The 19,570-nt window shown below is 38.4% G+C and overlaps 1 protein-coding gene across 7 annotated transcripts in view; it reads right to left on the reverse strand.

Moving 5' to 3' along the window:
- Positions 1 to 202: 202 nt before the first annotated feature.
- CEP170 (centrosomal protein 170) overlaps positions 203 to 19,570 on the reverse strand; it is a 98,849-nt gene continuing 79,481 nt past the window's right edge. For 2 of the 7 annotated variants that reach the window (XM_014468149.2, XM_014468144.2), the window contains 7 exons: positions 17,286 to 17,520; positions 12,727 to 12,904; positions 10,601 to 10,771; positions 7,524 to 7,612; positions 5,575 to 5,668; positions 4,100 to 4,151; positions 203 to 2,537 (listed from right to left, as the gene is read on the reverse strand). In XM_014468149.2, the coding sequence (XP_014323635.1) occupies positions 2,248 to 2,537; positions 4,100 to 4,151; positions 5,575 to 5,668; positions 7,524 to 7,612; positions 10,601 to 10,771; positions 12,727 to 12,904; positions 17,286 to 17,520 (1,109 nt within the window). In that variant the 3' untranslated portion in view covers positions 203 to 2,247. The remainder of the gene's footprint in view (positions 2,538 to 4,099; positions 4,152 to 5,574; positions 5,669 to 7,523; positions 7,613 to 10,600; positions 10,772 to 12,726; positions 12,905 to 17,285; positions 17,521 to 19,570) is intronic. The other 5 variants (XM_014468150.2, XM_006102826.3, XM_023744154.1 and 2 more) reach the window with 4 other exon arrangements.

Genomic DNA, 19,570 nt, shown 5'->3' on the forward strand with positions numbered 1-19,570 from the left:
TTCCTTTCTGAAACCAATGAAAATATATTAAAAACAAACAAACAAAAAAAGAAAATAAGGCAGCCTTCAGCTCCTCTTACCTGTGCTGCTCTTACATGTCAATTAGAGTGGAAGCATTTGGGAAACAGTGTATAAATGGTTATTTGGCAAAGTGATCAAGTATTAGCCATCCAGATGGTCTAAGAAATATACAACCGTCGTATAAAGTTCCAGAAACACTTTATTTAAAAATGGAGTTGTAAATGCATTAACAAAATAACATAAGTAATAAATGTAACAAAAATAAATAAGGAGAATAATGTATTCATAAAAAATAAAAATAACATAGTAAAAGGCCAAATGTTTATATTTAAACAAAACTGTGTAAACACTTAAACAATAATGTAAGTAGACAGACGCCGATCTTTTCCTAAACAACTCCTTATCTGCTACTTCCAAGTGGATAGAATCGGTACCCAAACAATTGAAAAAAGAGGGAACAATGGTGATTATGTTTGAATTTTTCTTCAAATGGACTGACCCTGTTTTAATGTTTCATTTATTCCTTCAAAGCACTTGTATCTTTCCAATCATGTTCTTTAAAACCTTTTTTTAGTTTCCTTTATTAGCATGGGTAACTTCGCTTCATTAGGAGAACAGTTCATTTACCCTTTTAAGAAAAATTAAAGAAAAATATGAGATCCATTACACCGCAGATCTTTTTTGGACATCTCTACAAAAAAAAAAAAAATATATTTTTTTGCGTCTTTATTAAGTGGCCCAATGGTACAGGATTTGTCAAATCCTGTAAACTTCTGAAGTGTACACAGTTTGTTTCTTAAAACAAATGTAGCACGGGATTATTGCTGAAATATTAAAGACCATTTCATACATTTGCAAAGGTTGCACTTTAATCTTTATAGACTGGTGGGGTCAAGGGGAAACTCCAAGTCTGCTAATAATACATGAATTAGATTCACCCAAATTATAGTGTTCTGGAAACATGAAGATAATTGCTTTCTTTTCCAACTTACCCAAACGTGACCTTACTGGAAAGAGAAAGGAAGAAGTTAATAGGAGATATTTTTCATAGGCTCCCTGGTTAGTAACACAGGCCCACGCCTTTGTCATGTCGCCTTGCAGGGTCCTTATAAATGAGTAAGACAGACACACGGGGTTCGCTACGGGGTCCTACAGGGAGTCACACAAGCAATTCATTGCTTGGGGGTGAAACTATCAACTAATCTCATGGCTACTGGTTCTCCGGGTCTCCTAATGAAGAAAATTTTCACTGCATGATCGTTGCAAGGGGAATTTTTTTCCAACTGTCACATATAAACTTGGTAACACCGGACCAATATACATGTTCTTAGTTTTAAAAATATACTCCACCTAAACTATCTGTCTAGTTTAATCTTTCTAATTATCATTTGCCTTAAAATGAGAGACAAACTCTTACTTCCATTAAAAAAAAACCAAAGAATATTGAAAAAAGTGCCAAATTCATCTCTTTGCAAGTGGAGTAAAATGCTGTGGGTTAGAACAAATACAGTCTCATCAGTCTCCTATGTACAAAAGGCGGTTAGAACTGACTGATATATAGATATGTCCACCTACCACTCCCAGCGAATCTTAGTGCAAACATAATAGTTCATCTCCGTAAGCCCCAAGGCAATTTATGTCGCTACGGAGTTACATGAATCACATACATGTTGGAAAATTTCAGAACACAAGAAGGACTTGTGAAAGGTCAGTTGGACTGTGGACAGTTAGATGTCACTGTATCCAATGGTCATGAGTGCTAATATAAATCCTGTTATTAAGAAGCAAATATAAGTGTGTAACAAATCTGTACAGATGGAGAGAAAGTCCATTTTGGGGAGCAGCTTGGCACAGAGGACACGGGGGTCAGAAATGGTAGGTATTTAGGTTGCTTGTAGGTCACAGCGTGGCTTAAAAAAAAACCTGACTAACAACAAAGATCTGTGAAGGGAGAGGATGCAATGATATAGTTCAGTTCGACAATCATGAAACCACGAAAGGTGACATTGCCACGGTGTGCTTTTTCCTACACGTGCACCGAGTGGCTCCCCGGGGGGTTTGAAAGGACGGATATGGTGCCACATTATAGGAGGAAATAAATAAATAAAATTAAAAAGCCAGAGATAGCCAGATTGTACTTGACCAAGCTGTCTTGTTTTGTGCAAGTCAACGCTATGCTGCTTCCAATGTTCCTAGTCTTTCCCCAGGTGCCTGCTTCCCAGAGAGTCACTCCGGCACCGGCACCTCCTCCTCTTCCCCGTCCGGGTTGAACCTGTTGAAGTGGATGCTGAAGTCAGCTTCCGACTCCGTGTTCTCAAACTCAGCTGAACTTGAGATGGTGGCAGGATGAAGAACCCTCGCGTCGGCCGGGCAAAGGGACGGGGTCTGCCCCGGGCTGCTGTGGTTGTTGACGGGGCTGGACTTCTGTTTGGGGGGCGACGGCAAGAGGGCATTGGGAAAGCCCATGTTGTTCAGAGCCTCCAGGGTTCCATCCGGGTCAATCATAGCATTGATCGCTGCAGGGAAAAAGGAATAGGGGGAACAGACAACTGTCGATGCAGTACAGTTCGGATGTGAGCATTGCTTATGACTAGGATAGTGTTTTGACTATTGATGCCTTTATTTGATGCTTAATTTTGGCGACTCCTTTCTATACTGTTTTGAAAACCCCACTCTCCATCATTCTGGGCCTGATCTAGACTATACAGGCTTGAACGCTTTCCTGGCGCCCGGAATAGCTCACTTATGGGCATTTCAGAGCCTGATGGAAGACTGGGATTTGGACATGTGGAATTCAGAAGAATCTTCTTAAAATTTGCTTTCATTATTTTAAGAGCATAAGTGAAAATATTGGTTATAATTTTAATGAACACTCCTAGCCGTATTAATCACTCAAGTAACTGGGGATCAGTTGCTACTGATGGGGTTTGGGGTAACTCGAAGGTTGGGGAAACTGACATACATGAGGCACTCTGATGCCCTCATAGCATGTTGTCATCCTGCTGGTGAGAGGGCTAGGACATCAGCCATACGCAAGTGTGGATGTGTCACAGAGCCATGAGCATCCCCTCGTTGCTTAGATACTAACATCCCTTAGCAGCCCCAGCAGGCCTAACAGACCTTGCTACCTCCATGGGAGGGGCCAGTTAAAACCAGTTTTCAATCCAAAAGATCTTTGAGTGGATGAGGAAAAATCGTAGTCAGTGATTTTCAACTTGGCACTGGATACAGTAGAGTTGGGAGAAGGAAGTGCCATAGACTTAAGAATCACTTAAGAGACCCTTGCCAGTGTTCACCCCCATTCTACCAGCCAACACTCATGACGTGAGCAACCACTTTTACTCATGGGGGGATGTCCACACCCTCAGGTGTGTTGAGGCAGAATGAAGTGTGCGAATCACTTAGGTAGGACTAACATGTCATTCTATGATAATTCAGGCAATAAGAATTGAGTAGAATCAGCAGTTCACTCGGAAATCGGCCTGTTGTACCCTTGGGACTTCTGGGTCAAGACCTACACAGGCATTAATGCATGATTAAGATCTGACACACACCAATGCACGTCCCTGTCAAAGTTCTCGAGGCAAACTGAGCCTCTCTGCTCTCTCTCTCTTCCGGCCCCTGTGGCCAACACGATGCATCCATTTCTTGTTGCTCATCACACAATTATCATTTGTGTTACTAGTTCATTTGGGTTATACCACAAATATAACTTAAGAATTGTCAAACCAAATAAATAATTCTGTCATTTTAAACTGCATATACATATTTTAATACATTATTTGATATATTTTTCACATATTAGTATTACATATAATAGGTAATAGATATACTATAAATTCATTTATAACATTTAGCAATATGCTCAAGATTTAACTTCATGTCTTTTTAATGATTTATAATGGGGTTTGAACTTCTTTTTATAAGTAATTTGGATATGTCCAAATCTATATTTTTATCCATGTCATTACATTTAATCAAATAATGTTCTAATAATAAGAATATTCTAAAAAATACCACTTAACATGCACTGTCTTAAACTGTTAGCTCTTTCTACTTCATTCAGTAGTAAATTTACCTTGCAGCTGTTTTTCAACTCTTTTCAGCTCCTGTAAGATGGAAGAAATCTCCTGTAGGGAAAAAAACAACAAAAAATGTTTACTTTACGAAAAACATTTTTATTTGATAGGCAATTCCTCTCAGACTCATCTTTATTTGGAATACTTAACATTATCTGCATGACACTACATTTGTAGCAAAAAGATATAAAATAAGTAGGCTATCCAATAAATATGATTCGCATTTTAAAATCTTTAAATTAATTTTAAAATAAAATTACTTCTTTCAATGAAATGATAGAAAATGAAAAGTTCAAAATTAAGAAAAGATTTGGAAAAACTGGTATTGATCAGCCTCGCACACCTTTGGGAAAGAGCGTAAGGATTTGATTTTCTTTGGAAAAATGTCTAAGCTTCCAATCTCAGTGTTAGGATGACTCACTGATCGAGAAAAATCTATACAAATTCTTGAGGAGGAGATAAGCAATTTAAAAAAAAAATTTCTTTTTCTTTATTGATTAAGGTATTACATATGTGTCCTCCCCCCATTACCCCCCACCCCACTTCCGTTCATGCCCTCATCCCCCTGTTGTCCATTGGTTAGGCCTATATGCTTGCATATAAGTCCTTTGGTTGATCTCTCCCTCTTACCCCCACCCTCTCCTATCTTCCCTCTGAGGTTTGAGCATCTGATCGCTGCTTCTGTCTCTGGATCTGTTTTTGTTCATCAGTTTATGTTGTTCATTATATTCCACAAAGGAGTGAGGTCATGTGATATTTATCTTTCTCTGACTGGCTTATTTCATTTAGCATAATGCTCTCGAGCTCCATCCATGCTGTTGCAAATGGTAAGAATTCCTTCTTTTTTACAGCAGCATAGTATTCCATTGTGTAGATGTACCACAGTTTTCTAATCCACTCATCTGCTGATGGGCACTTAGGCTGATTCCAGATCTTAGCTATGGTAAATTGTGCTGCTATGAACATATGGGTGCACATATCCTTTCTGATTGGTGTTTCTAGTTTCTTGGGATATATTCCTAGAAGTGGGATCACTGGGTCAAATGGGAGCTCCTTTTTTAGTTTTTTTTCCTCAAAAAACTAAAAATGGAGATAAGCAATTTATTAAGCAAATGGAAGTGAGCCAATTTATTAAGCCATGTCAACTTATTTCCAAAACTGCCTACTTATGACATATGATTATTACAAGAACACGAACGCGTAACAGTAAGAACCACACAAGCTCCTCCTCCACACCCTCTATCCTCGTTCATCTGCCCCGTGTTAGACTTGAGTTTGACATGCTTGCTCTACAACTTCAAAGTAATCAACATCTTAAACTCCTGTGGGAGTTGGTTTAAGGCATAAAATTTCTAAAACATGTGCATTTACATCTTCCTTTAAAAATGTATATTAACAAACAGCTCAAAAATAAGCACATCATTCCCCTAAAATATGCTATTAACATGTTTTAATAGTTCAGAAAAGGTAGTACCATGCTTGAGGTTTTCACAATGGGAACTTCACTTTCAGCTCTTAGCTTGCTTTCTATTTCATCCCAATTCCGATCTTTATCTTTAAATAATATTCTATAAATAAAAAAACAGAAGCATTTTAATTTTCATATTTAGAAGCCTATCACGTTTTAACAATACAAAAACAAAATCTTTTTTCAAGCCTTCACAAGGATAAAGAACTGCCTAAATATTACACAACTGTGAATTAAATCCTAAGCCAATATTGTTAATGAACTCATTTATGTGAGAGATCTATAATAAGAAAGTAACTGAGTGGTTCTGAATATACACATAAACTCTTGTATTGACCTCACTCTTTATTGAAAACCAAATATAAAACAAATGTAGATGACATAACACCCCAAATTGTATTTGTAATTAACCATCAGTTATAATGAAAACACAACTTTGTTCAGATTGAACATACGTGGTATAAGCATAAGATGAAATTAAGATAAAAATAAGTTGAAGTAGGTATGAATAATTGTGTCTCTTAAGACCTCTTTCTACAGGAAAAGGAATCCTATTGATTGAGTAAAGCATGAACATTATTTTAAAGACTAAAAATTGAAGTGCTTACTGTGTTTTTCTTTACAAATCTTCCTTTTGATAACACAATCGCCAATAAAGATAATTATTTTTAGAAACGAAACTCAAATATGTTAATTTATAAAGTACCACAACATTTTGATTTGCCACTCAAATGTGGAATGGTATCCTTTTCCCCCCAGGACTTTGGATCCGAGACATGACTCAGCAGGTTTGGAGAGATGCAATTACTAGGCATCCTCCTGGTTCTTTGTAAATTTCTTCACTGAGCCTGGAAATCTAATTTAACTGCCTTATATAAGCATCCACACTGTACAAGTAAGTAAATTACTTATTTGTATTTCTTAAAGATCAATGGCCAGGTTCAACTTATTTGCAAACAAGAAAGTCATCAATATCAAATCTACATTTACACATAACCATGTTTCAAAAGGCAATAATGGTTCTAGAATCTGATACAAGAACATTCTGATCGACTGCTGAATTTTCTAAACCCCCAAAATAAACCTCCTTGCCAGACATCTAAGAGCTGTTATCCTAATGACCAGGCTATTATTGCACAGATAAATGACGCTGTGCATTGTAAAAGAGTCTTAACAGCATTAGGACCGGTGGGAAGGAAGAAAACAAGGACTATTTCATGGACCAACTTAGAACTATAATGGACTTGTATTATATAGGAAGTCTGCTTAGCCCCTTAGTGCTGGAAATTCAGTGAATTTTGCCAGTACCTAAAGCCTTTTTACAAAAAATTTTCTGAGTCTTTTAAAAGTACACATACCCTTTACTGATGAGGAAGATAAAACTAGAGGAAAGTTTGAGGTCTTATAATAGAAGTCTCAAAAGTCTGTTACTTTAAAACACCATTATAATGTGGAAAATTGCTTCTGGTAACTAATAAAATTAAATCGAGTGAGTATAACTATTCGCTTTTAATGATAAGGGACATTTATTTCTTTTTTTGTCCCCTTCACACTGCCCATCTCGCTCTCGGCTATTACTTCTATCTAAAAAGCAAGGGACATGGGGGAGGCAGAGGAAGAGTCATTGCCACTGGCTTCACCAGTTCCTAGAAGCAGTGCTAGCAGGCTTGAAAAATGTGGAGCAGGCCGGCCAGCATGGCTCAGTGGTTGAGCATCGACCTATGAACCAGGTCACGGTTCAATTCCCAGTCAGGGCACATGCCCGGGTTGCGGGCTCCATCCCCAGTGTGGGGTGTGCAGGAGGCAGCTGATCCATGATTCTCTCTCATTATTGATGTTTCTATCTCTCTCTCCCTCTCCCTTCCTCAATGAAATCATTAAAAATATATTTTTAAAAACCGTGGAACAGGCAACTGTTACTAATAAAAGCAGGAGGTAAAGCCACACCGCAGTACCTGATCTTCCCGGCTGTTTTGTCTATGGACTGTCGGATCTTCCTGGAGAACTGGAAGACGGACGAGAGCAGCAAGTTATCTCCCATGACCTGAGCAGCCAGAGAGAACGCAGACGTTAGCACAGCCCCACGGCCCTGACTCTGCAGCAAGCACACTGTCCCAGCTCCCTGTGTTCAGGGCATTTAGTATGCATGCCAATTATAATCAAAGACCAAGGAAGATGCAGTTAGCGTAATGCATAACCACATCGAGGGAGAAAGAAATATTCGCAAGGGAGTTCCTTTTTTTTTTTTTTTAATTAACTGACTTGTAAAGTTGCCCTATTGTTTTGGTCATATCCCTTTATCCCACCATCCATTTCTAGCATGATCCTGTCTCTCACGCCTCACGCCTCTAATGAAATGACCATAAAAGAGAAAGCATCAAGAATTGAGAATTCTAAATTTACTAGCTCTTCTTTCATCAGATCATATGAATATAGAGATGACGAAGATTGTAATTCCTGCTCTCCAGGGGGACAGACACATTTTAAAAATTTACTCAAAATGTAAGTTTTTATAATGGGGGTTGGTACCTCCCCAGTTGAAATTCACGGGCAAAACCAGAGGTCAGGCCCACTTGGCATGGCTCAGTGGTTGAGCGTCGACCTATGAACCAGGAGGTCATGGTTTGATTCCCGGTCAGGACACATGCCCGAGTTGTGGGCTCCAGTGTGAGGCCTGCAGGAGGCAGCCGATCAATGATTCTCATCATTGATGTTTCTATGTCTCTCTCCCTCTCCCTTCCTCTCTGAAATCAATAAAAGTATATTAAAGAAACAAAACAGAACAAAAAAAACAGAGGTCAACAAACTTCTGCAAAGGGCCAGGGAGTGAAGATTGGGGCGAGGCTCTCTGCCACTTCTGAGCTCTGGCTGCAGCGTGAACGCAGCTGTAGATACTGCACAGGCCCGTGGGCGTGGCTGCGCGGGAATAACATTGCCAGCAACAGGCGACAGAGGCACAGCTAGCAGAACGCTAGGAGGACTACACGGGGGCTCAGTGGTGGGTTCCCAAACAGCTCCTTAGCCTGAGAACTGCACCTGGACGCTAGGAAAACCCAGAAAGCAACATATGGCTTTGGATGTTAAGAAGCTTTAGAGATCTATATACAGTAATATATAGGAAATACAGCCAACTATTCTACAAGAATGTAAATAAGTGCTAAAACTAAATGTTGCAATTCCGTGCTGTAGGAATTCTAAGGAGAAGGATTTCTGTGAATAAGGCATCAGGAAAAGTAGATCCGGAGAATGACAAGGACTTGAATTTAGGGGGATAAAGGGTTAATTAGAATATGAAAAGCAACAGTGGGCAATGAAAGGCTACAGAGCACAGTGGCATTTTGTGAGCCTTGAGGAATCCAATCCAAAGAGTGGAAGACACATTCATTAGGATGAAGTGAGAAAGGGCTGGGTAGTCTAAGGGAAGATTAAAACAGAAAAGGATATCTCTTTTTTCTACCCCATAAAGTGCAGCTCATTGTCACAGTATATTGAAGATTTTCTGATATTAAGCTAAAGATAACTATCAACCTAGATGCTTCCATTCTCTTTAAAAATATAACTTCTTCCACACAGTTTAATTACATTTAGATGAATTTATCTTCCCGGACCTCACGCAGAACGACTGTAGATAAGATCAGAGAACAGGTCCTTTTCCTGACACCAAGAACAATAAATAACTATCTAGCATCCTGCAACCGTGCCTAAGGAGCCGGCCACATGCTTTTCTACCAGAGGGAGATTTAAAAAATATACTTTAGTTGATTTCAGAGAAGAAGGGAGAGGGAGAGAGAGAGACATCAATGATAAGAGAGAATCATGGATCGGCTGCCTCCCGCATGCCCCACACTGGGGATCGAGCCCACAACCCGGCTATGTGCCCTGACCTGGAATCAAACTGTGACCTCCTGGTTCACAGGTCAATGCTCAACCACTGAGCCACACCAGCCAGGCCATCAGAGGTAGTTTTTCACTACTCCGTGCTATTGCAAACATACATATTCACGTATACTAACTTTTAGCTCCTATTCCTTAAATCCAGGGATCCATAGATGCCAGCCTAGGATCAAACCCTTCTTGTCAACGGCCTCTTTCTATACCAGTGATGGCAAACCTTTTGGGCTCGGCGTGTCAGCATTTTGAAAAACCCTAACTTAACTCTGGTGCTGTGTCACATATAGAAATTTTTTGATCTTTGCAACCATAGTAAAACAAAGACATATTTTTGATATTTATTTTATATATTTAAATGCCATTTAACAAAGAAAAATCAACCAAAAAAATGAGTTCACGTGTCACCTCTGACACGCGTGTCATAGGTTCGCCATCACTGTTCTATATTCTCCTTCTATCCCCACCCCCCCCAACTGGGAGCTGGACCACCCCTGCGTATCACACTGAGTTAGCTCTTGGGTGTTTTCCCTTCAGTGAAATACTGTTCATGTTTTGTTTTGTTTTGAAATAGATTTTTCTATTGGATTGTTTTGTCTTTTTAACTGATTGGTAAGATTCTTCATATATTATAGATACTAATCCTTTGTCGGTTGCCTGTTTAATATACTCAAGTTTATCAATGTTTTAAAGTCAAAACTTTTTGTGTCTTTTAAAAAACCATTCCCTACTGCAATGTTGAAAGATATTTAATATATTTTTAATAAAGGTTTTACTTTCACCCTGTAAAACTTAACTCATTTGGAGTTATTTGTATATGAGGTGATGTCAAGATGGAATTTCATTCTACCCCTAAAGACAAGCATTTTTGCCTGGCTGGGGTGGCTCAGTGGTCACTGTTCGATTCCCAGTCAGGGCACATGCCCGTTTGCAGGCTTCACCCTCAGTAGGAGGCGTGCAGGAGGCAGCTGATCAGTGATTCTCTCTCATCATTGATGTTTCTCTCTCTCTCTCCCTCTCTAAAATCAATAAAAGTATGTTTAAAAAGACAAGCACTTTTCCCAGCCTAGTTATCAAACAGTTCCTCCCTTCCCACAGATGGACATCCCTCTCTGCCGCTAGTTGATGCCGATGGTTTACGTACCTCATCTCTGCTCCAGGTCCTCCGCCTCGTGATTGTTAAGTGATCAGGAGGCTCTGGCGGTTGAGGCCTTGAATCGTTAGCCCGACAGTTGTTCCCTTCCGGTGTTTTAGAATTAACCAATGGCGGGATCTTTCGGAAGTTGAGGCTTTCATCAAAAACTCGATCAACCAACTAATAAAACAAGAGCAAACCCTTATGAGAATAATTTGGAAAAGCACAGATATTGGCATTATCATTTTTTATGATTAGACAGAAGTTATTTCATTCTCAGGTAGTAAGAGAAGCATGATCTTCAATAAACCAATTACTCTTTTTCATAAGCACTCCAAAGGTGTCTTTTATAAAACAGACGTTCATCTACATAGATTCTATTTTCAAAATACAGAGCTATTATCAATTTGATTCTTCCATGGACAAGATTTCCCCCAAATGGAAAACGGATGGTAAATTGGAAAAGCTGAGCCATGTAGATGGACAAGGAGCTCATATTACTCACATCGCCTTACCAGCGTAAAATAATGGTTCTGTTTCTTTTAGTTTCCTATCTTGGTTTTTCCTCTTTTTTCCTCCCCAAATCCAGGTGCTAAATTTCTTCATAGATACATAAATTGCAAATTCCAATTAAATTTACAAAAGGAAAAAATTTTAAATCTACAAAATAAGTATTTTGGTCTTAAAGAAATTTTTAACAATGCGACAGAAATTACGTATTCCAACAAAAAGGATATACTGCCACCTACAGTTCAAACTACACACGTATAATACAAAGTAAGTCAGGTTTACTGAAGAAGGAATATATTCTAGTACAATATTCAGAATTAAAAAAGGAAAATGAAAGTCTATTCAGTGAAATGTATGAATAATTTTACTGGGTCTGAGTGAATCATCATGTTAGATAAAATTTAGTTAGACAGCTGAGAAAATATTATCTTTATCATTTTAAATGTACCGAAAAAATTGTGTATGTCTTGCCACCAAGAAGATTCTGTTTTTCACCAAAAAAGGATAATTTTATATACATATACAGTTGATCAACATGGTAACAAAACTACACAGACTGATGAAGCACCATTTACCAAATTAGGCAACACATAAAGGGAAAAAAACACCAAAAAGTGACCATTAAAAAGTTAGACTATAAAAGGAATGTGACAAGAAGCAACCAAAGACAGTATTATTAGCATCGATAACCAGAATTAAACTTCTCAAAAAGGGTAGCCATTTTTGGTTAATATTGGGAACACTATTTTATAAATTAAGGATGTGGAATCATCAATATTGGAGGCTGGCAAATGTTTTTCTGTGAAGGGCCAGAGAATAAATATTTTAGTTGGAGGCCATCCAGTCTCCGTCCGACTACTGGATTCTGATATCGTTAAACAATGAGTGTGGCTTTGTCCTAATAAAACTTTAATCCATTCTTTCAAGTGCCAATCTTTTGTTTGTGTTTCTGCACCAAATCAAGAGAGCCAACATGACCAGAGTACCATCAATTTTACATTGTGTTAACCGTACCTTCTGGAGCAATGTTAAGTAAATGCTGCCCCCTAGAGGTGGAGAGCAGGAACTCTGGTTTTGGTTTACATTACACAGTTTACCAGAAAGTTGCAAGATTGAAAATGCATATATGTATTTGTGTGTGTGTGCATGAACATATATATGTATACACATATATATACACACATGTAAATTTTCAAAGGATCTTGTGTATATATATGTTTGTGAGGAGAAGTGAAACTAGAATTTTTCTTTCCTTGCCATTAGAGCCATCTCCTAATTAATTAGCTAGGAAAATACCTTTTTAATTGAAGTATTTTCATAGCCAAATTTTACAGAAACTTTATCAAATTCTGGCTTGCTTTTCACATACCATTTATATTCGTATTTTAAGTGAAACTGTGCACCAATAATTAGCAAAGTACTTATTGTAAATAATATCACAACTTCATGTCAATATTAGTAGGAGACAAGGGTTAGTCTTTCCGAGTGTTGTTACAAACACATAAAAGCAATCTGTTAGAGCAAAGATGGAAAATGCAGAGCTTCGTGCAGACAGGGAGGGCGGACGTAAGTAAAATAAACTGCGCAAAAAGCTAAAAGCAAAAGAAATAAAGAAAAGAAAGAACCTTATGCATTTCTCCATGAGGCTCTCCTACCTCTTCTCTAGTGTCTATGGCAGAGCCAGGGGTGGTGGCGGCAGTGCTTACTGTGGTACTAGGGGCAGTGCCCGAGGACGTCACCGAGTCGATCTCGCCGGCGACGTCGTTGATTTCCCGAGCAATGAGAGCAAGGTCTTGGCTGATCCTGGAATATTTTAAAAAAGAAGTTTAATCCCTTTTCAGTAACAGCTCTAGAAACATCATTTATGATGGAGCCAGTTATGTAAGTTGTACATCTAAACATGTGTACCCCAAACTTAAGGTGTTAACTATTTTGATGTTTGGAATCTTAAACTTTAATTTAAAAAAAATGAATAAGCCCTGGCCAGTGTGGCTCAGTGGTTGAGCATCGACCTATGAACCGGGAGATCATGGTTCTATTCCCGATCAGGGCACATGCCCGGGTTGTGGGCTCGATCCCCAGTGTGGGGCGGGCAGAAAGCAGCTGATCCATGATTCTCTCTCATCACTGATGTTTCTATCTCTCTTTCCAGCTCCCTTCCTCTCTGAAATCAATAAAAATATATTTAAAAATAAATATTAAAAGAATTAAATGAATAAAACTAAATTGCCTATAATCTTAAGTTGTTATTTTGAAAAATTTACGTTAAATACCCTGAAGTAGTGATACGCTTTTTAAAACACACTTGGATGAGAAAAAGCATTACAACTTTATTTTCACTGACTTCTAACAGAAGCTTAGCATTTTTAGTTATAAATACAAGCAGCAAGCAATAGTAGTATTAGCAATACTGGTGATTTCTGATACCAACAGAAATCACATTATAGTTGCTACAGGTAACTCAAAACATTTAGTCATCACTACTTCAAAATTACTGCAGTCATTAAACTCACAGCAGTGATGTTCACTTCGGTATTTTAACAAAGAACCATATGGTATTACTAGAGGCCCGGTGCACGAATTTGTGCACTGGTGGGGTCCCTCAGTCTGGCCTGCACCTTCTTGCAATCCGGGACCCCTTGTATGTTACTATAGTGCTTCAGTGGTATTTTGATAACTATGCCAGTATTTCAATATAGTTGCGTTTCTCTGCAATTTCATGTTTATGATTTAGAAAGACTGTCCTGAGAAGAGCTCTGTAGCTTCTGCAGATGGCCAAAGGGGTCCATGGTACAAGAAGAACTGCAGGGAGCACTTTATGCTCCTGTGTACATCACTTCATAGTACACACATGTCATCTGAGGCCACAACATTCTTGTGAGGTAGGTCTTATCTAACTGATTATGGATAAGGACACATTCTGAGAGAAGCTGAGTGGCTCACTCATGACCACACAGCACAAAGGCAGCTATGGCAGGACCACACCTCAGGTCCTCTGCTGATCACTGATAACAGTTACTTAGTTCTTTATGAACATGAGCTCATTTCCATAAAGAACTAAGTAACTGTTACCAGTGCTCAACCACTGAGCCATGCCAGGCAGGCTACTGCTATGTTTTTAAGAGGGAGAAACTCACAAAATCTACCACTGATACTGTTTTCCTCCAAAAGATTTCAGTTCAATGAAACTTCAAAGTTTCCAACTTCAAACATCGGCTGCACATGAACTCAATTTTGGCTGCTCCCTCAGGAAAGGTTTTGAAAAGACAGAACATTCTAAAAGTACATGTTTAAGCTCCCTGCGACTTTAAAATCTAAAGGACAATGTAGCATTTGTTTTTAGCTTATGCAAAAATGTTACCTTGAAAGACTTACAAGGAATGGAGTATTTGCATAAAATTTTAACTATAAATTTAAAAAGAGAAGCTAGGTTGAGGCTTATGGCCCAACAGAAGCAATCTGTGGTCAATTCCTGTTTTATCTACCAGAGTGAATATTTCCTGGTCCCTCATTATGTGTGCCGCACTGTGCGTGGCCCTAAGAGCTATAGTGGTGAAGAAGCGGTTAGGGTCCCCCTAATAAGCTTAGAATAATGTAATGAAATAAAATATGATATTAAAATATATAATATAATCACAACCATTATATTATAACTAGAGGCTCAGTGCATGAAATTCGTGCACTGGGTGGGGGGAGGTGTGTCCCTCAGCCTGGCCTGCGCCCTCTTGCAGTCCAGGAACCCTTGGGGGATGTCTGACTGATGGCTTAGGCCCGCTCCCCATGGGCCTAAGCTGGCAGTCAGACATTCTTAGCATTGCCGCAGAGGCAGGAGAGGCTACCACCACCACCACTGCGCTCTTCAGCCATGAGCCCAGCTTCTGGCTGAGCGGTGCTCCCCCTGTGGGAGCACACTGACCACCAGGGGAAAGCTCCTGCATTGAGTGTCTGCTCCTTAGTGGTCAGTGCGCATCATAGCGACCGGTCGTTCCACTGTTCGATTGATTTGCATATTAGCCTTTTATTATACAGGATGACCATCATGTCAAAGCTTTATATTCATCAACTCATTTAATTCTCACAACCACCTGTAAAAGAAGTATTATCATCTTGTTTTACAGATTAGGAAAATGAGCCTTAGGCGAAGTTATGTGACCAGTTTTGGGTTAAGGTCACAAATAGTAAGTGGTCTAACTAGATCTTTTTATGTCATGCTACATCTGACATTACCATTCCACATATAATTTTAAAAAACTTGTTAAATATTGATGTAATTCTTTTGAGAAAAGGTTTAAAGTGTTCCCCAGATGATTTATTCAGTTCCTGCAATTTCCTGAAATAAAAGAACAAGGACAAGAAACAGGATAACCAGGCTTAATGAGATAAAAAATAATCATACAAAAATCAATTTGTTTTTAAGGTTTTTTAAGCAGACATTTGTACAATGAAATTTCTGACATTTGTAGAAAGCAGTATGAATTTATTAGAAACAACACAGACCACAGCAATGTCAACATGTTATGCATGTCATACTAAAATTGTACTAAAATGAACAACTTAATGAATATACAATAAGCACCAAACAAGCCCTCTTTTAATTTGCAAGTATGCTGTGTATATGTCAGCTCTTTCTTTGCATGGCAATTCCTATCTTAAAGTTGACTTAATAATACAGATCATTAAATTTAAATCCACACTGCTTAAAAATCTCAACATCTACTAAAAACAGTATTAGTAAAAGGCAAATTATAAAAAAACATGAATATCTTCAAGTAGAAATAGCAAATTTATAATGCAATATAGGTTATGAATCTATGCATATGGTTGTTAAATCTAAACTTACAAATTATGTGATGCTTCTAGATTATGCTAATAGAAAATTTTACACCTCTTGTATCTGCTTTTTTTCTAAATCCAATCTTATAATGCCTGCTCTTTTAAAAATTTGGATATTTTTATTGATTTCAGAGAGGAAGGGAGAGGGAGAAAGAGATAGAAACATCAATGATAAGAGAGAATCACATGCACTCTGGTACCTCAGGCAGCACTTGGACTTGTGGGTGGGACATCTCCACCGGAAGGGACAAATGGTGAGACAAGAGCAAGGCCTGCCGCTGCCGGCTGTGGCACAGACTCCCTCACTACAGGGATTCTGTGGGCCTGTAAGAATCCATGCTTTCCTCTAACTAGAACGGGCCTACCACGCTTCAATAGTTATTCTCACGACAATGCTACTTATATGGTAACATAAAAATGTTTCAGCAGCACAATGGGATTAAGAGCATGTTCTCTAGGAATTAAAAGCAATTACAATAATTAAAAACAAAAAACTCTAAACATTACATTAAGATAATAAGCAGAAAAAACACAATTTGCAGAAGTTAATAGAGGAAAGAAACAAAAGATAAAGGCCATAGTGTTATAAGTTTATTTTTTTAAAGCACCTATGGACTAATATGTAATTCTTTAATAATGTTGCCAAGTGTAAAATTTGATAATTTTTGCATGGATATGATGAAAGCATTTAGATAACATATGGTATCCAGCAATAAAAGTCCCCTGATATCTTAAGAACTTTAAAAGTTATCTTTTAATCACTACAGCATGTTTGATTATAGCCTCTCTCAATGTTCAACCACAAGTTATCAATTAAAAATCATATCTGAATTTTACTTATTATATAACCTAATGGTTACAACAAATTTATTTAACAGAAAATAAACATATTTTGATTTAATTAAAGGGCTGAACTATACTTAATTAATGCATAAATGTGATACAATGTACCTACTCTAATTCTTCACAGAGAACATTAACCACATACCTCTAACAAGTACATTATTACCTCTTAAAAGAAAAATAATAAAAAATTTAGCTGTACAATTCTTCTAATTATGTAGAGCTGATACTACCTCTCAAAAATTATATTGACTCATCAGCACCTCTATTATAAATAAAAAGTAATCAAAAGATATTCATTCCACAATATGCTAGTAACACTGGCATTGGAAATACGAAAGGAAAAAAAAAATGGAGAGTAATACTTCCGACAAAGCCAAGTTCACAGTTACCTGTGGATCTCACCTCTTGGGCTGTTAATACAGATCAAGTGGAAGCTGAACTTGGTTACTAAGGTGAAATGCTGGCACCCAATGTCCACCCTGAAAGAGAACCCACAGACACCAACCTGGCGATCTCCTCTCGGTGAGCAGTCCAGTCTCGGATGTAGTCTTCCTGCTCTTTGATCCGGTGCTTGAACGAAGAACTCGTAGGCATGGCGGACCCAGAGCTCTGCAATCGTGTGGTTTTCAGGGCTGGAGAAGTACGTAGACGGGTATGTTTAGGGGAGTTACGGTTTGATCCAAATTCATCTTCTGAGGTGGAAGCATAATCAGTGGGAAAGCGCCTCCATCTTGAATTTACTAAATTAGTTTAATTATTAAAAAAAGAATTATTATGTCATCTGTTAAAGGAGATCAAGTAAAAATCACGATTTCAAAAACACTACGAGAGCACACACATCATGATTTTCAATAACTGACATACACATACCTCACAAAAAACCATAAGTCTACTACTCCTTCAAGATAAAACATTACAGTTTGGTAAATTAAAAACAATGAACAATTAAAAATAACCGAAAGACTGTGTTTTCCATAAATATGGTGAATAAACATTCAGATGAAAAAGTCACTAATGGTAAACAACTAAGCAAGCTCTAGTCATACATGTGTAACGTAGGTAGTTTTTAATATTTCTCATTCGAGTGAAGATATGGATTTTTAAAAAATGACAGCAACAATAACAACAAAAATAAATTTAGGGAAAAGATTTCTTCATGCCACATGGACTTTCAACATGGAGATGATAGAAACCCTCTTTTCCCAACATACAAACGTGCATAATTCCTGCGTGGAAATTATGTCTTTATGGCAGAAAAAAAACATTACCTCTGTCACTCAACATCCTGTTACGCTATGATTGGAAAAAATCTGTTTACATGTAAAAACACGACAAAGCATCTTTAGTACAATGCCACTGCTTTGACACGGAGAGCAGCTGGTGAAATAGACAATGGCATAGAAGCTACGAGGAGCAAAACTCTGCAGGCTACTCTCACAACCATTGACATTTAGCACAGAAGATCACATTGAAAAACCGGTAGACAAATTAATGCAGACACTTCACCACCAAGACTGTTACAAGAATCCGACATAATTTGTGAAGCATAAATAGAGGTTAAAAAACAGAGAGATGCCTGGCCAGCGTGGCTCAGTGGTTGAGCATCAACCTATGAACCGGGAGGTCACGGTTCGATTCCCGGTCAGGGCACATGCCTGGGTTGCGGGCTCTGTCCCTCTCTCTCCCTCTCCCTTCCTCTCTAAAATTAATACAATACACTCCATGAGGGCCTGTGTAATCCATCAGTGAATAGCAGAGTGTCTAATTACCAATGTTTCATATGTTTGAATAAATAAATTAATTCCTGGATATGACCATCTGCTTTTTTCGAATTAGGAAAAACCTAATAAAAAGCATGAGATGGTTTTTTGGGTTAAAAATAACAAAACCTTAGCCCCTCTATAAGCTCCAACTGCTAAAAATATTAGTAACATCTCTCTCTCTCTCTCTCTCTCTCTCTCTCTCTCTCTCTCTCTCTCTTTAAAAACAGAATCTGGCCCGGCTGGTGTGGCTCAATGATTGAGTGTCAACCTATGAACCAGGAGGCCACAGTTATCAATTCCAGGTCAGGGCACATGCCCGGGTTGCGGGCTTAATCCCCAGTAGGGGGCGTGGAGGGGGCAGCTGATCAGTGATTCTCTCTCATCACTGATGTCTCTCTCTCTCTCTTCTTCTCTGAAATCAATAAAAAACAAATAAAACACAACAAAAAAGCAGAAACTGACCCTGGGCTGTGTAGGTTGGTGAAGTCTAGAATTCCTTCATCTTATTCCCCTTGAATTTATATCTTTCCTGCCTTTTCCTCCCCGTCTACATTTTTGCATGGGGCCCTGTAAGGCTGAGTTGGCGGGGAGATAAACTGGGTATCCGAGCCGGCTCTCAGATAAAAGAGAGACATCTGCCATCAGGAATATGCCATAAATCAGGGACTACCCATTTGTTCTGATTGACATCCTATGTGAAGTTCCTGGAGCTCAGAACTAGAGTCATGGGTGTAAGAGAATGAAGATACGTAGAAACTTCATGGCTGTCTCTAGAAGTGTATGCAAACCCATATGCAGAACTCTGGGAAATTAATTAGTGTTTTGAAGGGTGGATTAACTATAATTTCTGATTTTAACATCATCACTTATCATTAACATAAATGATACTTTTACCATGGTGGAAATTTACTAATTTCTGGACGTTTGAAAACTCCCTAATGGAACTGACCCTGAGAACTAAAAACAATTTTTGGAAAACTTCAGGAACAAGAGCAAAGAGGTTATAGGAAAAAATTAGAAATACGGA

Source organism: Myotis lucifugus, unplaced genomic scaffold (assembly GCF_000147115.1).
Source record: "Myotis lucifugus unplaced genomic scaffold, Myoluc2.0 scaffold_432, whole genome shotgun sequence".
In the NCBI taxonomy this organism is placed as follows: Eukaryota; Metazoa; Chordata; class Mammalia; order Chiroptera; family Vespertilionidae; genus Myotis; species Myotis lucifugus.